Source organism: Sphaeramia orbicularis, chromosome 6 (genome assembly GCF_902148855.1).
Source record: "Sphaeramia orbicularis chromosome 6, fSphaOr1.1, whole genome shotgun sequence".
Taxonomy (NCBI): domain Eukaryota; kingdom Metazoa; phylum Chordata; class Actinopteri; order Kurtiformes; family Apogonidae; genus Sphaeramia; species Sphaeramia orbicularis.
The window spans coordinates 6,751,183-6,775,496 of record NC_043962.1 but is presented as its reverse complement, the minus strand read 5'-3'; the positions used below and the strand labels follow the sequence as shown (position 1 = coordinate 6,775,496).

The following is a 24,314-nucleotide window of genomic DNA, read 5'->3' as shown; positions in this document are numbered from 1 at the left end:
AAGTCGCTCAAATAGCGATCTCGTGCACCTCGGGTACTATAGTCTCGCGCACCGCAGAGTCTCAGCTCCATGCACGAGGACTAAACCCAATCTGTCCGGTAACGGTTCTTTTTATTGGTAACACCACTTTCGAGTTACTGAGGGTTTGGTGGATTGTCCCAGTTCAACTTTTCTGAACCGAATACGGGACAATATGTGAAATGACATCCCGCCAAATAATTTAGTAGCTAACGGCAGGTCGCGAGGGCGAGGTCCTCTCCGCGCGCCGTTAAAGGTTAATTCTCCCTCAAACTGCCGTTCAATTACACGCCACGGTTTTTACCCGCGTCCATAAAACCAGACATTTGGGAGCGGAGATGCATAATTGAAAATTTCCATTTGAAAGATTGATTAAGTTCCCTTTCATTCCGTATAAAGTTTGGAAGTTCTGACAGGAAAAAAAAAGCCCAGATAAAAGCATGGAGTTATTCCTCTGCATCAGTAAATCAGAACGGTGCAGCCTTTAGAGTCAGCCTGGAAAAGAAATCAGGTATCAGTTCACACAGGAAGACCCAGGAATGGATCTGTGTGGAAAATGCGCAATAATCACACATGCAATGGAACGACTCTTCTATTTTCGACATAATAACACAGTTCAATTTGATGCACAACGGTAATATTCACAGGGAATCAAAAATATTAACCCATCCACACCCAAATATCCACCAGTGATCCAAATAGTCTGTTGATCTACAACATTTACTACCTGTTGATCCATTAATCCTATCAATCCATGTAAATAATTGGAGTAAAATACAGTTTTACTTCAAATATTTGTAGGATAAAATGTACAAAAACTTGTAAAATCAGAATGAAATAAGCCAAATAGTTGAAAAATAAGGAAGAAATGAATCCAAAAACCTTGAAATATGGCATAAAAGTGAACAAATCCTTCTAAAGTGAGGAGAAAATGAACAAAAATACTTGAAAAATTGGGAAAATTCATCATTTTGTAACATCCAGAACCCTGTATTTATTCTGTTAACCCCCAAAAACCAAAACCATCTACTGGGGTAAACTGTTTAATACCTGTTAATCCATTAATCCTATCAATCCATGTAAATAACTGGTGTGAAATGCAGTTTGTCATCTTTTCATGGTCATCAGATATGACCCATTTGGACGTTCAGAGGCTCCGTGGTTACTGTGGAAACACCATCATCTTCTACAACATTGATTCATCAGTAAAACCCATGGAGTTGAATCAATGACAGTGGATGGACACACTTGGTTTATGTACATTATTATAGGAAATGACCAAAAATGTATCAAATATTTAGAAAATCCTAAATAACATGAAAAAAATAATTAATGAATTTACCAAAATTAAGTAAAAAAAAAAAAAAAAAAAAATAAGCAACAACAATGAATAAATCAACAAAATAATAAGTAACATGAACAAAATTAGATGCAAACTGAACAAAATTGAAGAAAAAGTTATAAACTCATGGAGTTGGATCAATGACAGTGGATGAACACACTGGGTTTGTGTACATTATTATAGAAAATTACCAAAAATGTATCAAATATTTAAAAAATCCTAAATAGCATGAAAAAAAAACAAATTTACCAAAATTAAGTTAAAAAAAAAAAAACATAAAAAAAAAATAGCAACAAAAATGAATAAATGAACAAAGTAATAGGTAACACGAACAAAATTAGATGCAAACTGAACAAAGTTGAAGAAAAAGTCATAAACCCATGGAGTTGGGTCAGTGACAGTGGATGGACACACTGGGTTTATGTTCAGTTAATGAGAAATTTTACTGAAAAAGTCATTTTTTTTTGTTTCTGATATAATAACCTCTGACTTTAATCTGAGCTTTAATGAACATTTACATGATAAATTAATGAAATATTGGAAAATACCTGGTTTACACTGAAAAACCACCAAATACAGAGGATAATATTGTAAGAAATGATGATAAATCACTTAAGAAAAGTTAATTACTTTTGTTTGCACCTACCACATAATTAGCACTGGGTCTTTAAGGGTGAATATTTGGATTGTAATGTATTGATGAAGAGATTATGACGTCATGTTTGGAGTTGACCTAATGAGTGTAATTGTAAAGAAAGCAATTTTATCAGTGAAATTCAATACGTGTCTTTCTTTCTTTCTTTCTTTCTTTCTTTCTTTCTTTCTTTCTTTCTTTCTTTCTTTCAGGTTCTAGTAAACGTTGGGAGAAATTTTGACGAGGAGAGAAGTAATTTCATCGCGCCTCGCAAAGGGATTTACAGTTTTAACTTCCACGTAGTCAAAGTCTACAACCGTCAAACCATACAGGTAAGCGCGTGCTCGTGCGCCTGTCACGTGCGTGTGATTGTATATCTGGATTGTGCGCTCCCTCCTCCTCCTCCTCCTCCTCCTCCTCCTCCTCTTCCTCCTTTTCTTCTTCCTCCTCTTCCTCCTCCTCGCGCTGTTTTTCTCTCATAAAACTTGGACGTCGTCGGCGCTGGCAGTCATTTCCTCACATGTGTCAGATGTCTTTCAACTGCCATGAAAGGTAGTCGCGCGCCACTCGACGTCAGTTCGATCATAATTAATCAATACCTGAAACGAGGGGGGCGGAGACAGACCGAGCGCGTGTCACCGGTGGGAGGACGCGGGTGCAACGGGAGCGCGGTTTCACTGGCGGGTTTCAGCACCATGGACAGCGCCGTCCGCGTTCTGCTGTCTATGTGAACGGAGGCAGGAACTCTGAATACACTGGTCTATAACCTTTTCATGCATGAATTATGAGAACCTTTGTCAATGTTTTTCTCTTGACAGATTTTATTCCTCTTTAAGCATGTGAATAAAAATGCAATTGAGATTTTTTTTAACCCTTTCATGCATAGTGGTCACTACAGTGGACGGCTATTCTACAGCTGTTCTCTTGTATATTCACGGATTTTTTATTTATTTATTTATTTATTAATTTTTTACACATATCTTTATTAAAGTTTTAAGACACTACATATCTTTTCTGACATGAATTGGTAACCTTGTGTGGATCTCCTCTGAGCATAAACCCCCCAGAATCACAACCCCCCCCCCATAGTTTTCACACAATTTAACAGTAAATACATGTTTCTTTGCTTCAAAAATTAAACACACAATGTCCAGCTGATTATTATTCTTATTATTATATTTTACTTTTTTATTTTGTAATGTTTTTTTTTTTTTTTTACTTTTTATTTATTTAAACTATTTATTTATTATTTATTTATTTTTATAAGAAATTTTTCAATCACATTGTTTTTTCATGTTTAAAGAGAAATGAAAACACTCAGGGAAAAAATCTTGATTAAGGTTCTCATAATTCATGCAGGAAAGAGTTAATGAACCCCTTTTTCATGGAGTTACAAAAATGTCCACTCAGATCGACATCATACGTTTAATTTTTGAAGCAAAGAAACATGTATTTAAAACACATAATCAGAAAGTGATGAACTTTGTGAAAACTATGCTATAAAAACATTTTTAAAGCTGCTGATCTGATGTTTTCTCACATTTTAACACTCTCTAATACTAGTTATTACTCACTTCATGGAGATAATATGCAAAAAAACACAACTTTTTGTTTAAGAAAACTGTTAATTACCGTCTAATAACAATTAGTAATTGATTTACACTCAAACATGTTACTGCAGATCAGGTTTATCAAGAACAGAAAAGTTACAGTAATGGTATGGATTGCAGTGTATGGTATGGTGCATAAATGTCCACTATGTTGCTGATATGGAACTAAAACAACAAAACCCATGAATATACAAGAGAACAGCTGGAGAAGAACTGTCCACTGTACTGTTGTGACCGTTATGCATGAAAGGGATGATATATATTAGAAATTAAATGTACTTTACTTTGTTGTTTATTTGACAGGGGCAGTGTTTAATTACATGATTGCACCAGAGTTAGCTACGAGCTAATTAGCATCTGCAGTACCTGGGCAGGTAAACAGACAACAGTAAATACAGAATATAAAAACAGGATGTTACATAAGACAGCTGACAAACAATTCAAAAAGCAAAATACAGATACAACAATATAATATAAAGCTAAAAATGCATTAATAACAATATAGTCTAAATAACAGGATGAAAAATATATTCTGTGCAAAGTATAAATAGTGAATTCTGGCCAAGTACCATAAAAAGGCTCTACTTTAGTTATAGCAGCGTCTTTAAAGATCAAGCCCTGAGCGAGATTCAGTAGTGCAAAAAATAAGTGGGCTAAGGCAGCTAATTATGGGTACAGTTTTGTGTGGATTTTAGCCAAAGTTTAAGTTGTTTTTTAAACAGTACAGAGCTGCCAGACCCTTTAATATCAGCGGGAAGGGAGTTCTACTTCACTGACAATATATATGTTAAAGTGTTTTTCCACATATATACAGGGTGTCCCATAAGTCTCCATACATAGGAGACATAATACATTCCATACATATATGGTTCTAACATGTATTTCTTTATATTTCTTCTTTATAGTTCCTCAGCAGTGGAGGACACGCATTGAAATGTGTTCCCGACAAAATGGCAGTCATATAGAGCATATTATATAAATATAAATGGTTTATGTCAAGAAACGTTTATTTTTCCTATGTATGGAGACTTATGGGACACCCAGTATATATATATGTTTATGTCCATTTGTACAATAGATTTATAAATGTTCCAGAATAAAGAACCTGTAAAGTAAAGGTATTGAGTAGATGTGGTTGCTCTGACACAAACATTCCTTCGGAGTCAAACACATTCTCTCATTAGCTGTCACAATTTTACATTTTGACCCCAGACTGTGTCTTGGAAAGCCAAACTTGATGTTGTTTTATTAAGATAAGATAAGATAAGATATACTTTATTGTCCCCAGGGGGAAATTCGTTGTGGGCAATAGTGCAAGGGGGCTGCGATGCCATACAAAAAACACAGTACAAAACAAAAAAACATCACAGTACAGATACATGACAATAAATAACACTACCCATACTATGACATGACATCTAGAGGCATGGGGCAGTATAAAGCACCAATAGATAAGTAAATAAGACTGCTGCACAACTCTAAATCCATACTAAAATATGTAAGAACATCACAAGAATTAAGAGCCAATGTGATTAAAAATAATATAAATAAAAGGAGAGACACCACCATCAGTAAATAAGGATTATTAAGATTATTAAACATTTTACATCTAGACCAGTGTTATTTAGAAGCTTTTAAAATCAAGCCACTTTGTACTGAGGACCAAACAGAAAAAAGTCTTCAAATCACAGTGATACAGTGTGTTGTTTTTTCTTCTTTTTTGTGTTCAGATACGTTTATTGAAAGAGAGAAAATCAAACAAAACCCGCTTAATCCTCCTAAACCCCCAGATATCTATATACATACACAATATGGCACTGTAGAAATAAATAACATTACATATCAGAGTATTACATACACACATACACCTTGTACATGTGATGTAGGATTGTCAAAAAAGATTAAGAACGATTTCCACATTTTATAAAACTTCTGCTCAGATCCATGTAATGTATATCAGATTTTTTCCAGTTTAAGATTGGAGATCACTTCTCTGACCCAGTGTCCAACAGAAGGTGGGGCAGGTTCCTTCCACCTAGTACCAATAAGGCGGCGTGAAGGCAATCACCTTGTGCCCGCCTTTTTTATTTATTTATTTATTTTTTTCATTTTTATATTCGCTGTAGTCAATAAAGTTGGAGTGAAATATTCTTACCTCTTTTCATTAAATGATGTGTGACAACGTGATTTATTCTCCATAGATAAAGTGTAAGTGGGACTCAGTATGTAATCATTACACCTGGTTAAAGGTGATTATGGATGTGTAAAAATAAGAACAAACAGAAGAACGTGTTTGAAAGCAAAATTATTGCAACTTTATGGACAACAGTGTATTAAACCACTTTGCACCAAGAGCCAAACAGGAATAAGTTATCAAACCACAGTGGTAGAGTGTTGGTTTTTTTGTTTTTCCTTTTCTTTTTTTATATATGCTGTTGCCAGTAAAGTTGGAATTTTTTATTTTTTTTATTTTTTACCTGTTTTCATTAAATGATTGTGACCATGTGATTTATTCTTCATAGATAGATAGATGTACTTTATTTATCCCAAAGTGGGAAATTACAGAACCATGAAGTATAAGTGGGACTCAGTATGTAATCACTACACCTGCTTAAAGATGATTATGGATGTGTAAAAATAAGAACAAAGAGAAGAACGTGTCTGAAAGCAAAATTATTCCAACTTAATGGACAACAGTGTATTAAACCACTTTGCACCAAGAGCCAAACAGAAAAAAAGTCTTCAATTCATAGTGATAGTGTGTTTTTTTTTTCTTTTTTCATATATGCTGTTGCCAGTAAAGTTGGAATAAAAATATTTTGACCTTTTTTCATTAAATGATTGTGACCATGTGATTTATTCTTCATAGACAGATAGATGTACTTTTTTTATCCCAAACTAGGAAATTACAGAACAATGAAGTGTAACTGTGACTCAATATGTAATCATGACACCTGGTGAAAGGTGATTATTGATGTGTAAAAAATAAGAACAAAGAGAGGAATGTGTTTGAAAGCAAAATTATTCCAACTTTATGGAGAACAGTTTATTAAACCACTTTGCATCTACAGCCAAACAAGAATAAATCTTCATACCACAGTGACAGAGTGCATTTTTTGTTTTTCCTTTTTATATATGCTGTTGCCAGTAAAGTTGGAGTAAAATATTCTTACCTCTTTTCATTAAATGATGTGTGACAATGTGATTTATTCTCCATAGATAAAGTGTAAGTGGGACTCAGTATGTAATCATCACACCTGGTTAAAGGTGATTATGGATGTGTAAAAATATGAACAAAGACAAGAATGTGTTTAAAAGCAAAATTATTGCAACTTTATGGAGAACAGTGTATTAAACCACTTTGCACCAAGAGCCAAACAGGAATAAGTCTTCAATTCACAGTGATAGAGTGTGTTTTTTTTTTTTTTTTTCTTTTTTCATATATGCTGTTGCCAGTAAAGTTGGAATAAAAATATTTTGACCTCTTTTCATTAAATGATTCTGACCATGTGATTTATTCTTCATAGATAGCTAGTTGTATTTTATATTTATCCCAAAGTGGGAAATTACAGAACAATGAAGTGTAACTGTGACTCAGTATGTAATCATGACACCTGGTTAAAGGTGATTATTGATGTGTAAAAAATAAGAACAAAGAGAAGAATGTGTTTGAAAGCAAAATTATTCCAACTTTATGGAGAACAGTGTATTAAACCACTTTGCACCAAGAGCCAAACAGGAATAAGTCATCAAACCACAGTGATAGAGTGCATTTTTTCCCCTTTTTTATATATATATGCTGTTGTCAATAAAGTTGGAGTAAAATATTCTTACCTCTTTTCATTAAATGATGTGTGACAATGTGATTTATTCTCCATAGATAAAGTGTAAGTGGGACTCAGTATGTAATCATTACACCTGGTTAAAGGTGATTATTGAAGTGTAAACATATGAACAAAGAGAGGAATGCATCTGAAAGCAAAATTATTCCAACTTTATGGACAACAGTGTATTAAACCACTTTGCACCAAGAGCCAAACAAGAATAAGTCTTCAAACCACAGTGACACGGTGCCTTTTTTCTTCTTTTATAATATTTATCTCCATAAATATGCACACACTCCTGTGAGGCTTTATGTGGAAAAACATGTTTCCTCAACACACACACACACACATTCATTCATACACATTGCCTACGGTGCAGCCCATCACAACTCTTCTTTCATCCTTCTAATAACTCTGTTTTACTATGCTTTACATACATTTTACATATTCTTTTGATGTGTCAAGCGATACGACACACTGAAGCAGTCACGAGCCTATTTCCACCGTCAAAACCAGTCACACAGTGTTAATTGCAATGTATGGTCTACAAATTAAACTATTGTGTAATTATGCTGTTATCCCCCCGGAGCTTTGGCATTATGTTTTGTTACTTATACGTTTTTATTGGCATCTTGAATTAATTAGCATAGCGGCGGCAGTAACGAGAAAAACAACAAGGAGGCAGGCGATATACAATGGGAGAAGCAGCGCCAAGCGTCATCATGTTGCCGAACACATGTCAGTTATGACAATATGGCTGTTAAGTCTGTCAGAGGGGATTAAATCTGTCATATTTACGACAGGGCAGTTATTGTTTTCAGCAATTTGGTGCAAAACCATGGAAGAGATAATTAAATACTTGTAACTGTTGTTGAAATATATTGTATTATAGCTACTATGTGTAAAATACAGAAGTTTTAATCTGTTTACTATCGGTTATTTACGTTATTAGGACTCTAAACAGATGGAAGTGCATCATTAAGGAAGCAAAACTCATGTGTTATGTTGAATAAATGAGAGGTGGGAGTGGGATTTAATAAGTTTTCTTCTTCCCACTCCTTTCCGAGCAGTATTTATTGAATTTATTTTGTTATTACTAGTGCACATGGCAACTGCTATATTGTCTTGATCATCTCTATTTATTAATGTATTTGCTCTGCTATTAGTTCCTTCTACTCAAAAGTTTAGTTTTTTCTTCTGCTCGAAAACAAATAAATAAATAAATAAATGAATGAAATGAAATACTGAAAAGACCAGTTGAAAAGAAAACCAGAGCAAAATATTTGGGGTCAGACTTTATGCAAAACATGAGCTTAAGTTTTCTTTCTTTTTTTTTTTTAATTAACATTTTTATTGAAAAAACACATCAGAGTTTACAATACAATGTAAAGATTCACAAAACTTGAACTTTTTCTGTTTTTCACACTTTAACCCATAAAGACCCAGTGCTACTTTTGTGCCAGTTTCCAAATGAATTTTTCTGTATATTGAATCTTTCTTAAGTGATTTATCACCATTTATTCTAATATTATCCTCTGTATTTTGCATTTTTTTCAGTGTAAATCTTGAATTTTCCAAGATTTTATTCACTGATCATGCAGATGTTCATAAAAGCTCAGATTAAAGTTGAGGAATAGTATATCAGAAACAGAGAAAACTAAAGAAAAAGTGACTTTTTCTAGCAAATATATCAATAATTTAACATAAACCCAGTGTGTCCATCCACTGTCATTGATCCAACTCCATGGGCTTATTACTTTTTCTTCAATTTTGTTTAGTTTGTGTCTAATTTTGTTCACATTACCAATTATTTTGTTGATTTATTCATTTTTGTCACTTATTTTTTATACTTAATTTTGCGTTTTTTCATGTTATTCAAGGTTTTCTAAATATTTTATTCATTTTTGATAATTTTCTATCATAATGTACATAAACCCAGTGTGTCCATCCACTGTCATTGATCCAACTCCATGGGTTTTACTGGTGAGTCAATGTTGTAGAAGATGACGGTGTTTCCATGGTAACTACAGAGCCTCTGAGCGTCCAAATGGGTCATATCTGATGACCATGAAAAGATGAAAAACTGTATTTTACACCACTGATCTGCCCTGGCGGAGGTCTGCGCTCTCTGAGTGCTTTTCTAGTTATATGAATGTATTTAGTGTGTTTTATATTTCAGCATTAATGCTCTTTTTTTTTTAAATTTTGTATTCGGTACTCGATGACTTATTAATGTTTTGTTCCCCCAAAATTCCAAGTACCCCCTGGGCTTATTCCAAATACCGCTGGGGGTACATGTACCCCACTGTGGGAACCCCTGGTCTAAATCCTAAAGTCTTCTTGTGCTTGTACTTTTCCTAAAGGTTTATTCTGACATGAGGCCGACAGGTGTAGGTTGTCCTCTGTGCTGCTCACCGTCAGCCTCCTCCTCCGTCCATCCATCCATCCATCCATCCATCCATCCTCCCTTCTATCCATCCTCCCTTCCATCCATCCATCCATCCAGCACATCTGCTGTGTTGAAAACTCCCACTGTTTGATTGCCTTAGAGGCAGCTACTGCAGCGCATGCAGGAGATGAGAGACAGCAGAGTCAAGAGAGTGGTGTAGAAGAAGTGGGCAGGAAAAAGAAGAAGAAGAAGGGATGAGACTAAATCAAAAGCAGTGGGAGGGACAAAAGGAAAGAGAGGAAAGAATGAGAGGTGGAAGGGAAGAAAAAGCTGGATGATGGAACATAATGGAATAAAAATAAGTCTGTGAGGGAATTAAAGACGTGGAAAAGACAAAAACAAAGGTAGAATAGATCAGGGGTGTTAAACATACGGCCCGCGGCCCGAAACCAGCCCGCAAAAGGGTCCGATCTGACCCAAAGGATGCAAAAATTATAGATATTAACAATTAATGATCCCATCCAATCCAGCTTTATTTGTAAAGCACTTTAAAACCACTGCAGTGGGCCAAAGTGTTGAACAGAAGAATAAATAAAACTAAAATAAAAGAATAAAATACAAGAATAGATTAAAAGACATAGAACTGTACAAAAAAGAAAACAGTGCTGTACAGAAGAATAAATAAAACTAAAATAAAAGAATAAAATACATGAATAGATTAAAAGACAGAGCTGTACAAAAAAGAAAACAGTGCTGTACTGAAGAATAAATAAAACTAAAATAAAAGAATAAAATACAAGAATAGATTAAAAGACATAGAACTGTACAAGAAAGAAAACAGTGCTGTACTGAAGAATAATTAAAACCCAAATAAAAATATATGAATATCCTGAACAAATATGAACAATCTGAAATGTCTTAAGGAGAAATACGTGGAATTTTAGCGATATTCTGCCTGTTGCTAAATCATTAAGTTGTGATGCACATGTATACATGATCAGCTTAGGCGTAATATTGTTAACATTGCACATTTTTTCTTAAGAATTTTCAGGTTGTTCATATTTGTTCATGTTGAACTTGAGCCCTGGAATGCACTTTAAATGGCACTTTACTGCTGTGCACTTTAGAAATAAAACCTTTTAGTTCTTTATAGGTAATTTTTTCGGGGGGGGGGGGGGGGGGGGTGTTGTTATTGTTTTTTATGTCAGTATTTTATTATTTTTATCAGTAATTTATACTATTTACTAAATGCTGCTGACAGTCGGGGACCTGAGTACTGGTATGATGTTCAAGTACGGTTCGTAGGTTTAAACAACTTCACCATGGAATTTTACTTTTTTCACTCAAAAACATAGAGAAAAGTTTGGCGTTAACATTATTTATCAGTTCTTATCCTATTATTTATATCATTTTGCTGGTCCGGCCCACTTTAGGTCATATTAGGCTGTATGTGGAACCTGAACTGAAGTGAGTTTGCTGTGCTCTAAAACATGTAAAAAGTTTGGCGTTGACATTATTTCTAGTTTATTATTGTATTGTTTTACTGGTCTGTCTGTGTAAATGGGTTGGACACCCATTGAATAGAACACAGGTGTCAAACATGCGGCCCGGGGGCGAAAACCGGCCCGCCAAAGGGTCCAGTCCGGCCCGTGGGATGAATTTGTAAAATGCGAAAATTACACTGAAGATATTAACAATCAATGATATTAAAATCATTTTAGGTCACTTCAAATTAAAGGGGACCAGACCAGTAAAATAGTATCATAATAATCTATAAATAATGAAAACTGCATTAGTGTAAAATAAAAAAAAAAAAAGAATAAAATTACACAAAAATGGTTACATTTACAGACTGGGCTTTTACAAAAAATGTCTGAAATGTGGAATTTTACCAATATTCTGCCTGTTACTAAATGTTTTGTGTGTTTGTAGAGCCACTGTGATCTGTAAGTTGTGATGCGCATGTATAAATGATAAACCAAGACGTAATATTGTTAAAATGGCACTTATTTTTCGTAAGAATTTTCAGGTCGCTCATATTTGTTCATGTTACGTTCAAGTACTGTTTGTAGATGTAAACATTTTCATTGCAGAATTTTACTTTTTTCACTCAAAAATGTAGAAAAAACTTTGGTGTTGACATTATTTATCAGTTCTTATCCTATTATTTGTATTATTTGACTGGTCCGGCCCACTTTAGATCATATTAGGCTGTATGTGGAACCTGAACTGAAGTGAGTTTGACACCCCTGCTCTAAAACATGATAAAAGTTTGGCGTTGACATTATTTCTAGTTTATTATCGTATTATTTTACTGGTCTGTCTGCGTAAATGAGTCGGACGCCCATGGAATAGAAGAACATGGAGGTTGGAGGAGAGGAAGAAAGGCAGACGTCATGGATGTGTATTGATCAGCAGATCCAGTGTAGATATGCAAAAGGATGGATATTCGGTTCTCTCCATCCCTCATTAATGCTTTCTTGTGGAAGGATGTGTCTGTTTATCTGTGGGGGGTAAGACATGGGATGTGGGTGTCTTTGATAAGAACCACTGCAGCCCCCTTTTTCCTTCTGCTTTTTGGCCTTTTTCCCGCTAATTAAATACGAGTGTAAAACGAGTAGATTCTCTGATGCGAACGGAAGCTCCATCACGTAAACCGACCGTTTGACTAATTGACAGCTCGCTTCAATTAGCGGAAGTCTCACATCCGTCTTCTACAGTCCTTACTGGTGCCACCGCTTTCTATTTGAAATGGAACTGAAACAAATCATCCCTCGTAGCGAACATCTTGTACCTGTGTCTGCGAACAGAGAGCGTACAGATTGTAAGACAAACACAGGAGGATATCAGTTCTCAGCTGTGTGGATAGATCAGTAGGATTCTCAGTCACAACTTCCTGTCTGTAATCGTACTTCTGAGTGTTTCTGCTCCAATTAATCACATTCAAAGCTTCATCTACAGCCTTTTTTTTTTTTTTTTTTACGCTGAACAGCCTGTCAGTTTGAAGTGGGTTCATGTTAGTGTATAACAGAAGTGTCCAAAGGATTCCCATTCATTCCTCAGGTAGAAGTGTAGATAGTAGGGTTTAAAAACACTTCTGTAGATGTTGAAGTATCAACTCAAGTAGAAGTGGAAAAGTACTGGTTTTAAAACTACTTAAAGCAGTGGTTCCCAACCTTTTTTGGTTGGTAACCCCATTTTTCCATACATTTCTGGCGACCCCAAACATTCAAAACTGAGACTTTTTTTTTTTTTTGCTGCTGAAATTGATTTGTTTTTGATCTTGTAATAATTTGCTATACTATGTTGCAAATAAATGTTAATTTTAGAGGACATTTAGTCTATATAATGTATGTTGTTGTGGACAGAGGCAGTAAAGCCAGGTGTAGATTACTGCACAAAGTGAGAATTTGATTTTCCTTGGTCAGGATATGTACAGTCAGTCCAACTGTGATTTACAAGGCTGACAATTAATACTGAACAAACAAGAACTGAAACTATGAATTATGAAAGAGCTGCAGCATCTGAAACTGACCACAATGAACATTTGACAGATAAACAGAACCACAGTGTTTCAGTTTCGGACTCACAGTTTGTCATGTCTTTTATGTATTGTGATTGTCTCTCTCACCACATATTTTTTATAAGTAAATTTTAATTTTTATCAATTATTAGAAATTTCAGGCGACCCCATTTGAATTCCAGGCAACCCCTCGTGGGATCCTGACCCCAAGGTTTTTTTTTTTTTTCAAAATTATATTTATTGTCATTTTTGTCAACCAAACCAACCAATGTAAATAACATCAGGTTGTGTCAGTTTTCTTCCACCTATATCCTACATTACTGGCACTAACGTTCACCTGAACACAACTGTCGCAGTCTCAGAATTCACGAACGCCCTCATGCACTGGGGCGCTGTAAAGGGGGGGGGGGGTTAACGTGACAAATTTATGATGCCCAGGATTTATGTGTCCAGTGGATACAGGTTAGAAGTTGTGAAAATTTCATGTAAGACCGGCTGTATAATCGAGGTGCTCCGACAAAAAAAAAAAAAAAAAAAAACTGTTTTTTTTTGGTTTTTTGACAAATCGCACCCTGCAGGCGTCATGTGGGTCGCCCCATGTGGGTTCCCGACCCCAAGGTTGAAAAACACTGACAAAGTATAAAAGTAAATGTAAGGGAGGAATAAAAGGCCATTAGAACCAAAGCTTAGGCACCACAGGGGAGGGGCCTATAGTGCTCTAGCCCACCTCCCCAAAAGACATTGTTCTAAATGCCATAATGACTATAATGTTATATTAAAATTAGGGCTGGGCAAGTTAACGCGTTATTACGGCGTTAACGCATTCATTAAATAACGCCGACAATTTTTTTTAATCTCCCGTTAATGCTGTTCTGCCTTCCAAGCAAGTCTTAGTTCATTTATACATACGGACTCTTATTTTGAAACTCATGCTTTTATTTTGGCGCTCCACACGCACTTCAGAACCAAGCGCCGGTGCCGGTGTAGCAGTCACTCACAAGCGGAAATAAACCGGTGTGGACATAAACATGGAGAAAAGTACCGGTCTTTTCCGTGGACATTTTCATTTTAAATGTCTTCAGATATTTGGGTTGAGAAGGACACAGCTGTTTGGAAGCACTGACATGTGGAATTATTTTTTATCACCGGAGTACTTCAAGTCTGAGATATCACTTAAAGGCAATACACGCTGTTGATGCCGGCAACACCCCCTCCAAATATAACTATGCAATTAATCGCAGAAATCTATGCGATTAATTTCGATTAAAAATTTTAAACGCTGCCCAGCACTAATTATTAATGTTGAAACATGTGGGATGCACTAGGCTACCTGTTTCAGCTGCATATATGAACATTGAAAATGAACATATTTGAGTCCAATGCAACTGTGTTAAAGAACCATATATGTGTTCTACTGAGCTTTAACATGTATTTGATAGAGCTGACAATATGAGGACTAGTTGAATCTAAGTACTGGAACAGTGCAAAAAGTCAGGTGGATGGATCACGTACAAACCAATAGGGTGTCAGAATGGTATATGTTTATATTTCTCATCCAACCACAATCCAATTTACTCTATCCAGATGGCACCATTTATCTGGATAGTTTTTTATTATTTGAATGATAAGAATGAAAACAAGCCAAAATGAAATAGGAGTAATGAGGCTATTTTTAAAATGTAAGGAGTAGAAAGTAAAGAGTCGGCTGAAAAATGATTACGCCATTAAAGTATAGAGAACCAAGTAAGATAACAATGTATTTGTACTTTGTTACTTGACAGCTCTGGTATATAAATATATTTGTTATCATTGTCAGGGTCAGGATTTGTGTGACTGTAGTGGAAATAAGAGGTTTTTCAGCTCTTTTTTAAGCCTTTTTAGAGAGGTGAAGCTCTGCCCCCTCCCCATGGGACCTTATTTCAGAATGGCACTCAATGTCAAGTCACATCTTCTTTATTCTGTTTGAGCTGTGCCATAATCGACATATAAAAGTTGCAGTTTATCATAAAAATGCATGAGATTTTTGGACCCTCCACTCTTCCATAACTGGGTCAAAAATGACTTGTGTTAAAATCAGTGTTTTTATGCTTCTTTTGTCATATTGTCATGTTAAAAAATAATAATTTGTATTGTAGGCCGTATTGGTCCACAAAAGAATGATTTCATGTTTGAAATATTTTAAAATTTTTAATTTTTTAACATTTTTAACTACTTTAAAAATGTGCTTTTTAAATATTTCAGAAAGTTGAAAAGCAAAGTTTTTATTGTCGCTGTTGGGCAGAATCCTCATAAGTCCATTTTTGGTCTTTTTTTTTTGTCATAACATGATTCTATTGGTCAGTCTTCATGTTGGCATGATGGTTTTAGAAATATTTAACCAATGAAAAGTGTTGAGTGCAGCTTGTGACTACATCTCTGAACTCCATTAATTTATTTACAATATACACTGAACAAAAATATAAATGCACGACTTTTGTTTTTGCTCCCATTTTTCATGAGCTGAACTGAAAGATCTAAAACTTTTTCTATGTACACAAAAGGCCTATTTCTCTCAAATATTGTTCATAAATTTGTCTAAATCTGTGTTAGTGAGCACTTCTCCTTTGTCGTTTGCTGAGATAATCCATCCACCTCACAGGTGTGGCAGATCAAGATGCTGATTAGACAGCAGGATTATTGCACAGGTGTGACTTAGGCTGGCCACAATAAAAGGCCACTCTAAAATGTGCACTTTTACTGTATTGGGTGGTCCAGGGGGGTCAGAAAACCAGTCAGTATTTGGTGTGACCACCATTTTCCTCGCACAGTCTTCTTCATGAATTCTCTGAAACAGCTTTGGAGATGGCTTATGGTAGAGAAATGAACATTCGATTCACAGGCAAAAGCTCTGGTGGAGATTCCTGAAGTCAGCATGACCAGTGCATATTCCCTCAAAACTTTTGACATCTGTGGTATTGTGCTGTGTGATAAAACTGCACATTTTAGAGTGGCTTTTTATTGTGGCCAGCCTAAGGCACACCTGTGCAAAAATCATGCTGTCTCATCAGCATCTTGATATGCCACACCTGTGAGGTGGATGGATTATCTCAGCAAAGAAGAAGTGTTCACTAACACAAATTTAGACAGATTTGTGAGCAATATTTGAGAGAAATAAACCTTGTGTGTACACAGAAAAAGTTTTAGATCTTTCAGTTCAGCTCATGACAAATGGGAGCAAAAACAAAAGTCGTGCATTTATATTTTTGTTTAGTATACATTGTTTTTCCAGTTTCCAGAAAAATAACCATTTTGGACATAAGAGGTTTCCACCCGACACCAACAATATAATATATAATTTATAATATATAGTATCCAACAGCAATAAAACAATGTTATCATCCATTTAGTGAGTGAGTCCTTTGGTTTTGTTGTAAATTAATCAAAGGTTCAGATGTAATTCTGCTGTAAATGAATGCAGGTCATTTTGACCCAATGATGGAAGCTCAGGGTAATAAAACAAAAACTACACTTACATAAAATCTATAAAACGTACATTAAAAATGTAAATAGCATGTTATCAGTAACATGTTTTTTGAGAAATACCTGGAATAAATTGGGTCAATAGGTGAAAATATACACAAATTAAGTGGAAAGGAACAGGTTAACTCAGTTTGATTCGTACATATTTTGATGCTGAAGGAGCATTTTATCATTATATAGCAGTCAATCCAATCCCAATCTCTTAACTCCAATAATTTATTTAGAATATACATTGTTTTTCCCATTTCCTGAAAAATAACCGTTTTGGACACAAGAGGTTTCCACCTGACACCAACTATACAGTATATAACAGCATTAGAGCAATGTCAACATCCATTTAGTGAATGAGTCCTTTGGTTTTGTTGTTGAATGAATCAAAGGTTCAGATGTCATTCTATTGGAAATGAATGTGGGCCATTTTGGCCCAACGATGGAAATCAGGGGTAGTAAAACAAAAACTACAATTTCATAAAATCTACAAAATAGAAGTTAAAAATGTAAATGGCATGATGTTTTTTGAGGAACACCTGGAATATAAAATAATAACTTTTCATAACAAAGATATTGTAAGAAAACAACCTCCCCAGGTGATTTTTGACCCACTTATGCACCTGAGGGTTAAGCACAGTTTGCGTCGCTCGTCTCATTTAGCTCATATTTCAACACTTTCCACTGAGAATGAGTAAAATAAAATATTAAAAGAGGTGGAGATCACCTCATGTTGAAGCTGCAGAAGGACTTCCAGAAGCATGTGGATAGAAAAACACAACGTCACAGTCTGATGTAAATAAACTGAGTTTAACCTGTAAAACGACTGTTAAATTGTCAGACGTGTGTAAATGGAGCCATAATATTCATGTGTTGTCCATTACTCTGTGTATTTTCTCCAGTGTAAGGTCCTTTGGGGCAGTGTTTTGTCTCTTTCTTTACATTTGTGATGACTCCGGTTAAATCAGCTGTGTGTATTCAGTGTGTTCAGTCAGTTTTAAGGCCCGTCTGTTACTGCTTTAACCTCCAGAGTGGCACTAAAAAGTAAATGTTGTTGAAATGGCATTGAATTATAACTCTGAGTCCTTGATTTCAGGCACTGCAGACGTTCAAACAATGACAACGCTACTTCAATATATATAAATTAATTAATTTATAACTGCAAAATACATTATAAATGTGAAGGATGCTTTATCCAGACCTCCTTAATCTCTCCTTTCTCATCAGACCACCTGCAAACCAGCCACCATTTTATCACCAGTTTCAACCATAAAACCAAATATAGACGTGTTAGACCTTGTTAGAAAGCTTAGATTCTCCACAGTTGAGTTGTAGAGTCACTGGCACCAAAATCATCGCCTGATCTAAAATGTTTGATGCTTCTGAACCACTAAATCTATGAATACGTTGAATTAATTCAGGTAAAATACAGTTATTCATCTTTTCGTGAACCATTTGGACGTTTGACGTCCATTTGGATTTGACCCATTTGGACATTCAGAGGCTCCGCAGTTACCGTGGAAACACTGTCATCTTCTACAACACAGGTGTCAAACATGTGGCCCAGGGGCCAAAGGGTCCAATCTGGCCTGTGGGATGAATTTGTGAATTGCAAAAATTACACTGAATATATTAGCAATCAAGGGTGTTAAAATGATTTTCAGTCAATTCAATCTAAAGTGGGTCAGACCAGTAAAATACCATCATAATAACCTATAAATAATGGAAAAAAGCTAATTTTTCTCTTTGTTTTAGTGTAAAAAAAAAAAAAAAAAAAAAAAAGAAAGTAAAATTACACAAAAATTTATACATTTACAGACTAGCCTTTTACAAAAATGTGAACAACCTAAAATGTCTTAAGAGATGTATTTGGAATTGTACCAATATTCTGCCTGTTACTGAATGTTTTGTGTATTTGAAGATCCACTGTGATCTGTAAGTTGTGATAAAAATGATAAACGAAGGTGTAATATTGTTAAAATTGCACTTATTTTTCAGGTTGTTCATATTTGTTCAAGTACAGTTCATAGATGTAAACATTTTCATCAAAAAAATTTATTTATTTTCACTCAAAAACAGAAAAAACTTTGGAGTTGATATTATTTATAAGTTCTTCAAACTCATTGACTGATCCAAAATGTTGAATAACTTCTGAACCACTAAATTTATCAATATGTTGAATTTAGGGATATAAACAATGAATCAACTATCAATTAATTGTCAATAAGAATTTGCTCAATTAAATTGCAATATTGTCGGTTAATTGCCCTTTTCCACGTGGTGTGGTTCAATAAATCAATCATTAAGGAATACGACATGCTTTTTTCATAAACAATATTTAGCTTTTATTCTTATAGACCCTATTAACAGACAAATTCAGGTTCTCAGGAAAATCGCCGCTTATCAATTAATCATTAATGGATCGATGAAGGTCAGCCAACTAATGATTAATGAATTAATCGATAATTTGCATCCCTAGTTGAATTAATTCAGGTAAAATACAGTTTGTCCAAGTTTCATGAACATCACATATGACCCATTTGGACGTTCAGAGGCTATGCTGTTACCGTGGAAACACTGTCATCTTCTACAACATTAATTCACCAGTAAAATCCAAGTAATTTGACAAATGACAGTGAATGGAGACACTTGTATTTACGTCCGGTTATTGATATATTTGCTGAAAAAGTCACTTTTTTTGCAGTTTGGCAGTTGATTTCACGTTCATACAATGACAATGCTACTTCAATATATATAAATTCATTAATGTGTAATTAACCCATAAAGACCCAGTGTGACATTTGTGGCAGTTCCCTAATGATTTTTTCCTCTCTATTTAACCTTTCCTAAGAGATTTATCAGCATATTAATACTATCTGTCATGAAAAATTTACGGCCGCAGGTGGGAGGCATCTTTGGTCCCTTTGACGCTCTTCCTCACTGTACTCTGGCATGTTGAATTTACGTCTCTGTACTCCCATCTACGTAGTGGAGCTTCGTCAAGTAAATGCACACAGAGTCAAGTCAAAGTCGGAGATCGAACAGGATTGAAGCCGCATAAAGTGTTTATTCATGCATAAAATAAACACTGAGTTGACATCTGCAGAAGCAACTGACTTTTTTGCCCCGGGAGACCATTTTTATGTTATCAGAAGTAGGTTGGGTTTAGCTACAAACCATACCCATTTTTTATCATATTTTGAACATTAATCTAGTCACGTCGGAAACCCCTTTTTTTTTAGCTTGTCTCCGATAGGGTATGGTTTTCTTGATGTCTATCAGGATTGGTCAGAGAATATACATATGCAGTTGATTCCTAGAATTAATTTATCATATATTAATATTAAACTTTTTCCCGGAAAATGTAAATTATTTCCCAGAATGTCCAAAATTTTCCCTCACGTGTACGTACTTCTCTTGTACACCACGTTCGCCGAAACTTTCCATGAGCTCACATGTTCTTTCTGCCTGCCCCATTTTGTAACTTTCCACCATTTCACGGGTTCATTCTTTCGAGGGTCTCCCAGGAAAAGTCAGCTACTCTGGTACAATCCACACATTACACTAAGAATAACTTCTGGCATGCAAATGAATACAGGTTAAATACTTAATGAACACAGGTTAAATACTTTTGAATACAAATGAAATACTTCTGATTACAAATCGAATACTTTTGATTAAAATACTGATTTTTTGACACCACATATCCTTTGTATTTTGCATTGTTTCTAGGGAAAATCATCTTTTTTCCTCTGTTTAATTCATTCATCATGTAGATGTTCATAAAAGCTCATAGTAAAGTCAAAGGTTATATCAAAACAGAGCAGATTATATGGTCAGTAAATTAAATATAAGAAAATTAGAAGATTTTTACTGAAAAATGTAAAATACAGATGATAATATTATAATAAATGCTGATAAATCACTTTTAACCCATAAAGATCCAGTGCTACTTTTGTTGCAGTTCCCCAGTTAATTTTTCTCTATTTTTAACCTTTCTTAAATGATGTAGCACCATTTATTGGAATATTATCCTGTGTATTTTGCAAATTTTCAGTGAAAGTCAAGTATTTTCTTATAGTTAATTTACTGATCATGTAGATGTTCGTAAAAGCTCAGATTAAAGTTGAAGTTCATTATGTCTGAAACAGAGAAAAGAGAAGAAAAAGTGACTTTTTTAGCAAAAATATCACAAACCCAGTGTGTCCATCTACTGTCATTGATCCAACTCCATGGGTTTTACTGGTGAGTCAATGTTGTAGAAGATGACGGTGTTTCCATGGTAACTACGGAGCCTCTGAACGTCCAAATGGGTCATATCTGATGACCATGAAAAGATGAAGAACTGCATTTCACACCAGTTATTTACATGGATTGATCGGATTAATGGATCAACAGGTATTAAACAGTTTAAATCAGTAGATGGTTTTTGTTTTCGAGGGTTAACAGACTAAATACAGGGTTCTGGAAGTTATGAAATGATGAATTCTTCTAATTTTTTAAGCATTTTTGTTCATTTTCTCCTCACATTAGGAAGATTTGTTCACTTTTATGCCATATTTCAAGGTTTTTCAGTTCATTGTTTCCTTATTTTTCAAGTATTTTGCTCATTTTATTCTCAATTTACACATTTTTGTACATTTTATCCTATGAATACTTGAGGTAAAACTGTATTTTACTCCAATTATTTTCATGTGTTGATAAAATTAGTGGATCAACAGGTATTAAACAGTTAAGATCAGTAGATGGTTTTGGTAGACAGTGGATGTTTGGGTCTTTATGGGTTAAGGGCATATGTGTTCTGTTGGGTTTTTTTTACATTATTAATAGATATAGTCAGCCAGTCAAGCTCAAATTTGGTTCTAATCAATCATCCACAATTAAGTTGGTATTTTTTGTACATTGTGTCGTTTATTTGTTTCATTTTATAACAGAGGATTGGGGGGATTTCGGGGATATACCCTTACTGACAGCGTAAAACCTTGATTAATCTGCGTTCTCTTAAAATACTGTTTCTGATCAAAATTAGTCAATTGCCCAGAAGCTCCACATCATTAAAGTTTTCAACAGCTCTGTTTAAACTCGCACAAGTTTGTTAAAAATTGATGCTGAGATGAAATTTAACTAGAGACATGTCAATTCTAGGCATCTTAAATATCATCAAACGGTTTATTTAACACAGTCTGAATCTCTTAGCAGCTTTCCACTACAGACAGTTAGAGGGGTAAGCACAAAAAAAGACCAGCCTTTTAAGGATATTTATGCATTTGTCTTGAATTGTTTGGTGGTTTTTTTGGCTGCAGTTGAGCTGGTTTAGAATTTAAAGGTGATATCTAAGTCTTATTTGACGTACAGCGATGGCATTATTTGGCAAAAATTCAATGAATCCCTTCTAATTGATCTGAGAGGACATGGCAGTTCAATATATATATATATATATATATATATATATATATATATATATATATACATATGTATATATGTATACTCCTTGTCTGTGTTTTATGTTGTAGTTATGCACATTTTGGCTTGTTTTCAGACAGGAGGCGGGTTTAACGTGATTGACAGCTAAGTGCTTCTATGAAACTGGAGAGAGGGGCCAAAAATTCAAACCAGATGAAGAAGAATGTTATGAAGCAAGTCGACTGATTGACGTATTTATTTCGAATATGAATGTCAGAACAGAAGAAAATAAAGAAACAAAACACTTCAAGACATATAATACATATTCGAAAAGGAGTGAGAAGAAGTATAACTTAGAAAATCCACCCCTTCTCCTTAAATAATTAATAACAAGTAAAAATCTTCCTAGTTTAAGCATATCTGTACTATACACTGTAATATGACATATGATACTTACTATTAAGTAATTTGGTTTCTGACTTTAAATTATTATGAACAAATATAATATGATTTACAGAAACACATAATACAATAACACATATATGTAAATACATATTCATACACAGATCTATACATACATACACATACACATACATACATATATATGTTTGGAAGCACTTTGTGTCTATTTTAAAAATAAATATTTTCTGGGATAAAAGAGAAACTGTTTTTCCGATATAACCCATTTTTATTTGACGTGGACATACAAAAATCTGCATGTAACATGGACACCGGGTTTCTATAATGAACGCCCTCATCTTTTTCTTTTAGTGTTTTTTCCCAATACCCACATTATTACGCAAGACAAATCCACAGACAACTCAATGATATCTGAGTTTTCCCCTTAAATTATGACTAGTCAGTATTCCAGCAGTCCATTCTGCTGCAATGATTACCCCGACAGAACCAAGAGAAAAAAAGTCATCAAAATTACACGCTACTATTTTTTCAAATATCTTTTTGTTCTCTCCCAGGTACAATTTGGGGAATCGAAGTAAAAATACAAGGCAGAGTGTTTCACAAAAATGATCGGTGTTGCAAAATCACTCGCAATTTATTTGTGTTTGACTGGGCCAGTTCTGCATGTAACACCAGTGGACACGATGGGTTCCACACCAAAACCTGGAATGAGACTTAGATTGATGAAAAACCCACGTGTGGATTAGAAAAACCACTAGGATCGACACATTTAATACAGTGTCTTTATTTATAGTCTATATAAGATAATTTACACATGTTTTCACATCTAATGCACTGACACCTAGGGAGATTTAATGTCCATATTTGGGTCCTATTTTTGGACCCAATATTTTATTAAAAATTCATTAATTATGGGATGGCTCAGTGCAAGAGTATTATATTTTTGCATTTATCTAAGGTCATCATTAGCTCCATCCTGGGGGAAATATGTCTATATTTCTCTTTTATTATTGGGTCTAAAAGCTAGAAAAGTGACAGATACCAAAATAAACCCAGTTTCATGGAAAAACCCAGCTGTAATCACCAATTGCTGATCAATTTCTGATAGGTGTTTGAAGCAACCAATAACTAATAGCAGTCAATAATATAATAAAGTGTTTGAGCCAATAATGTAATAAAATGTTGTCAATAATGTAATAAGGTTTTATGTTATTGCTCTAGCATTAATAATGTCCTTTGAAAATGTGGATTATTAGCTATAACTTATTATATTATTGGCAAAATGTTATTGCGTTATTGGCTTTATTACATAAAATGGCCAAAGGTATTTTATTACTGGCCATTATTGCATTATTTGATGCTACAGATGTGACCTAGATGTGATTCAACTCCTCTATGTCATATCTCAACTTTACTGTAACTGTAAAAAACACTGTTGTGTCATCTGCGTATTGCTTTATTTAATGTTATGATTTGGACTGAGAGGAGAGAGCTGCAATGGGAAGGTCTATATTTTGTAATTCTGGTGTTTTTCAGCTCCTGCAGTTTTAATAACACTGACCTACTGTACTGTTTTTGCAAATTAGATGTGATGTATGTAATAACATTTGCAACATATTTAACACATATATTGCATTTGTACGG

The 24,314-nt window shown here is 34.6% G+C and overlaps 1 protein-coding gene across 2 annotated transcripts in view; it reads left to right on the top strand.

The window, feature by feature from the left end:
- Positions 1 to 24,314, top strand: part of cbln1 (cerebellin 1 precursor) — a 78,157-nt gene that overhangs the window by 1,534 nt on the left and 52,309 nt on the right. For both annotated transcript variants that reach the window (XR_003935581.1, XM_030136145.1), the window contains exon 2: positions 2,207 to 2,326. Coding sequence is in view for 1 of the 2 variants with exons in the window: in XM_030136145.1 (XP_029992005.1) it covers positions 2,207 to 2,326 (120 nt within the window). In the remaining variant the exon portion in view is untranslated. The remainder of the gene's footprint in view (positions 1 to 2,206; positions 2,327 to 24,314) is intronic.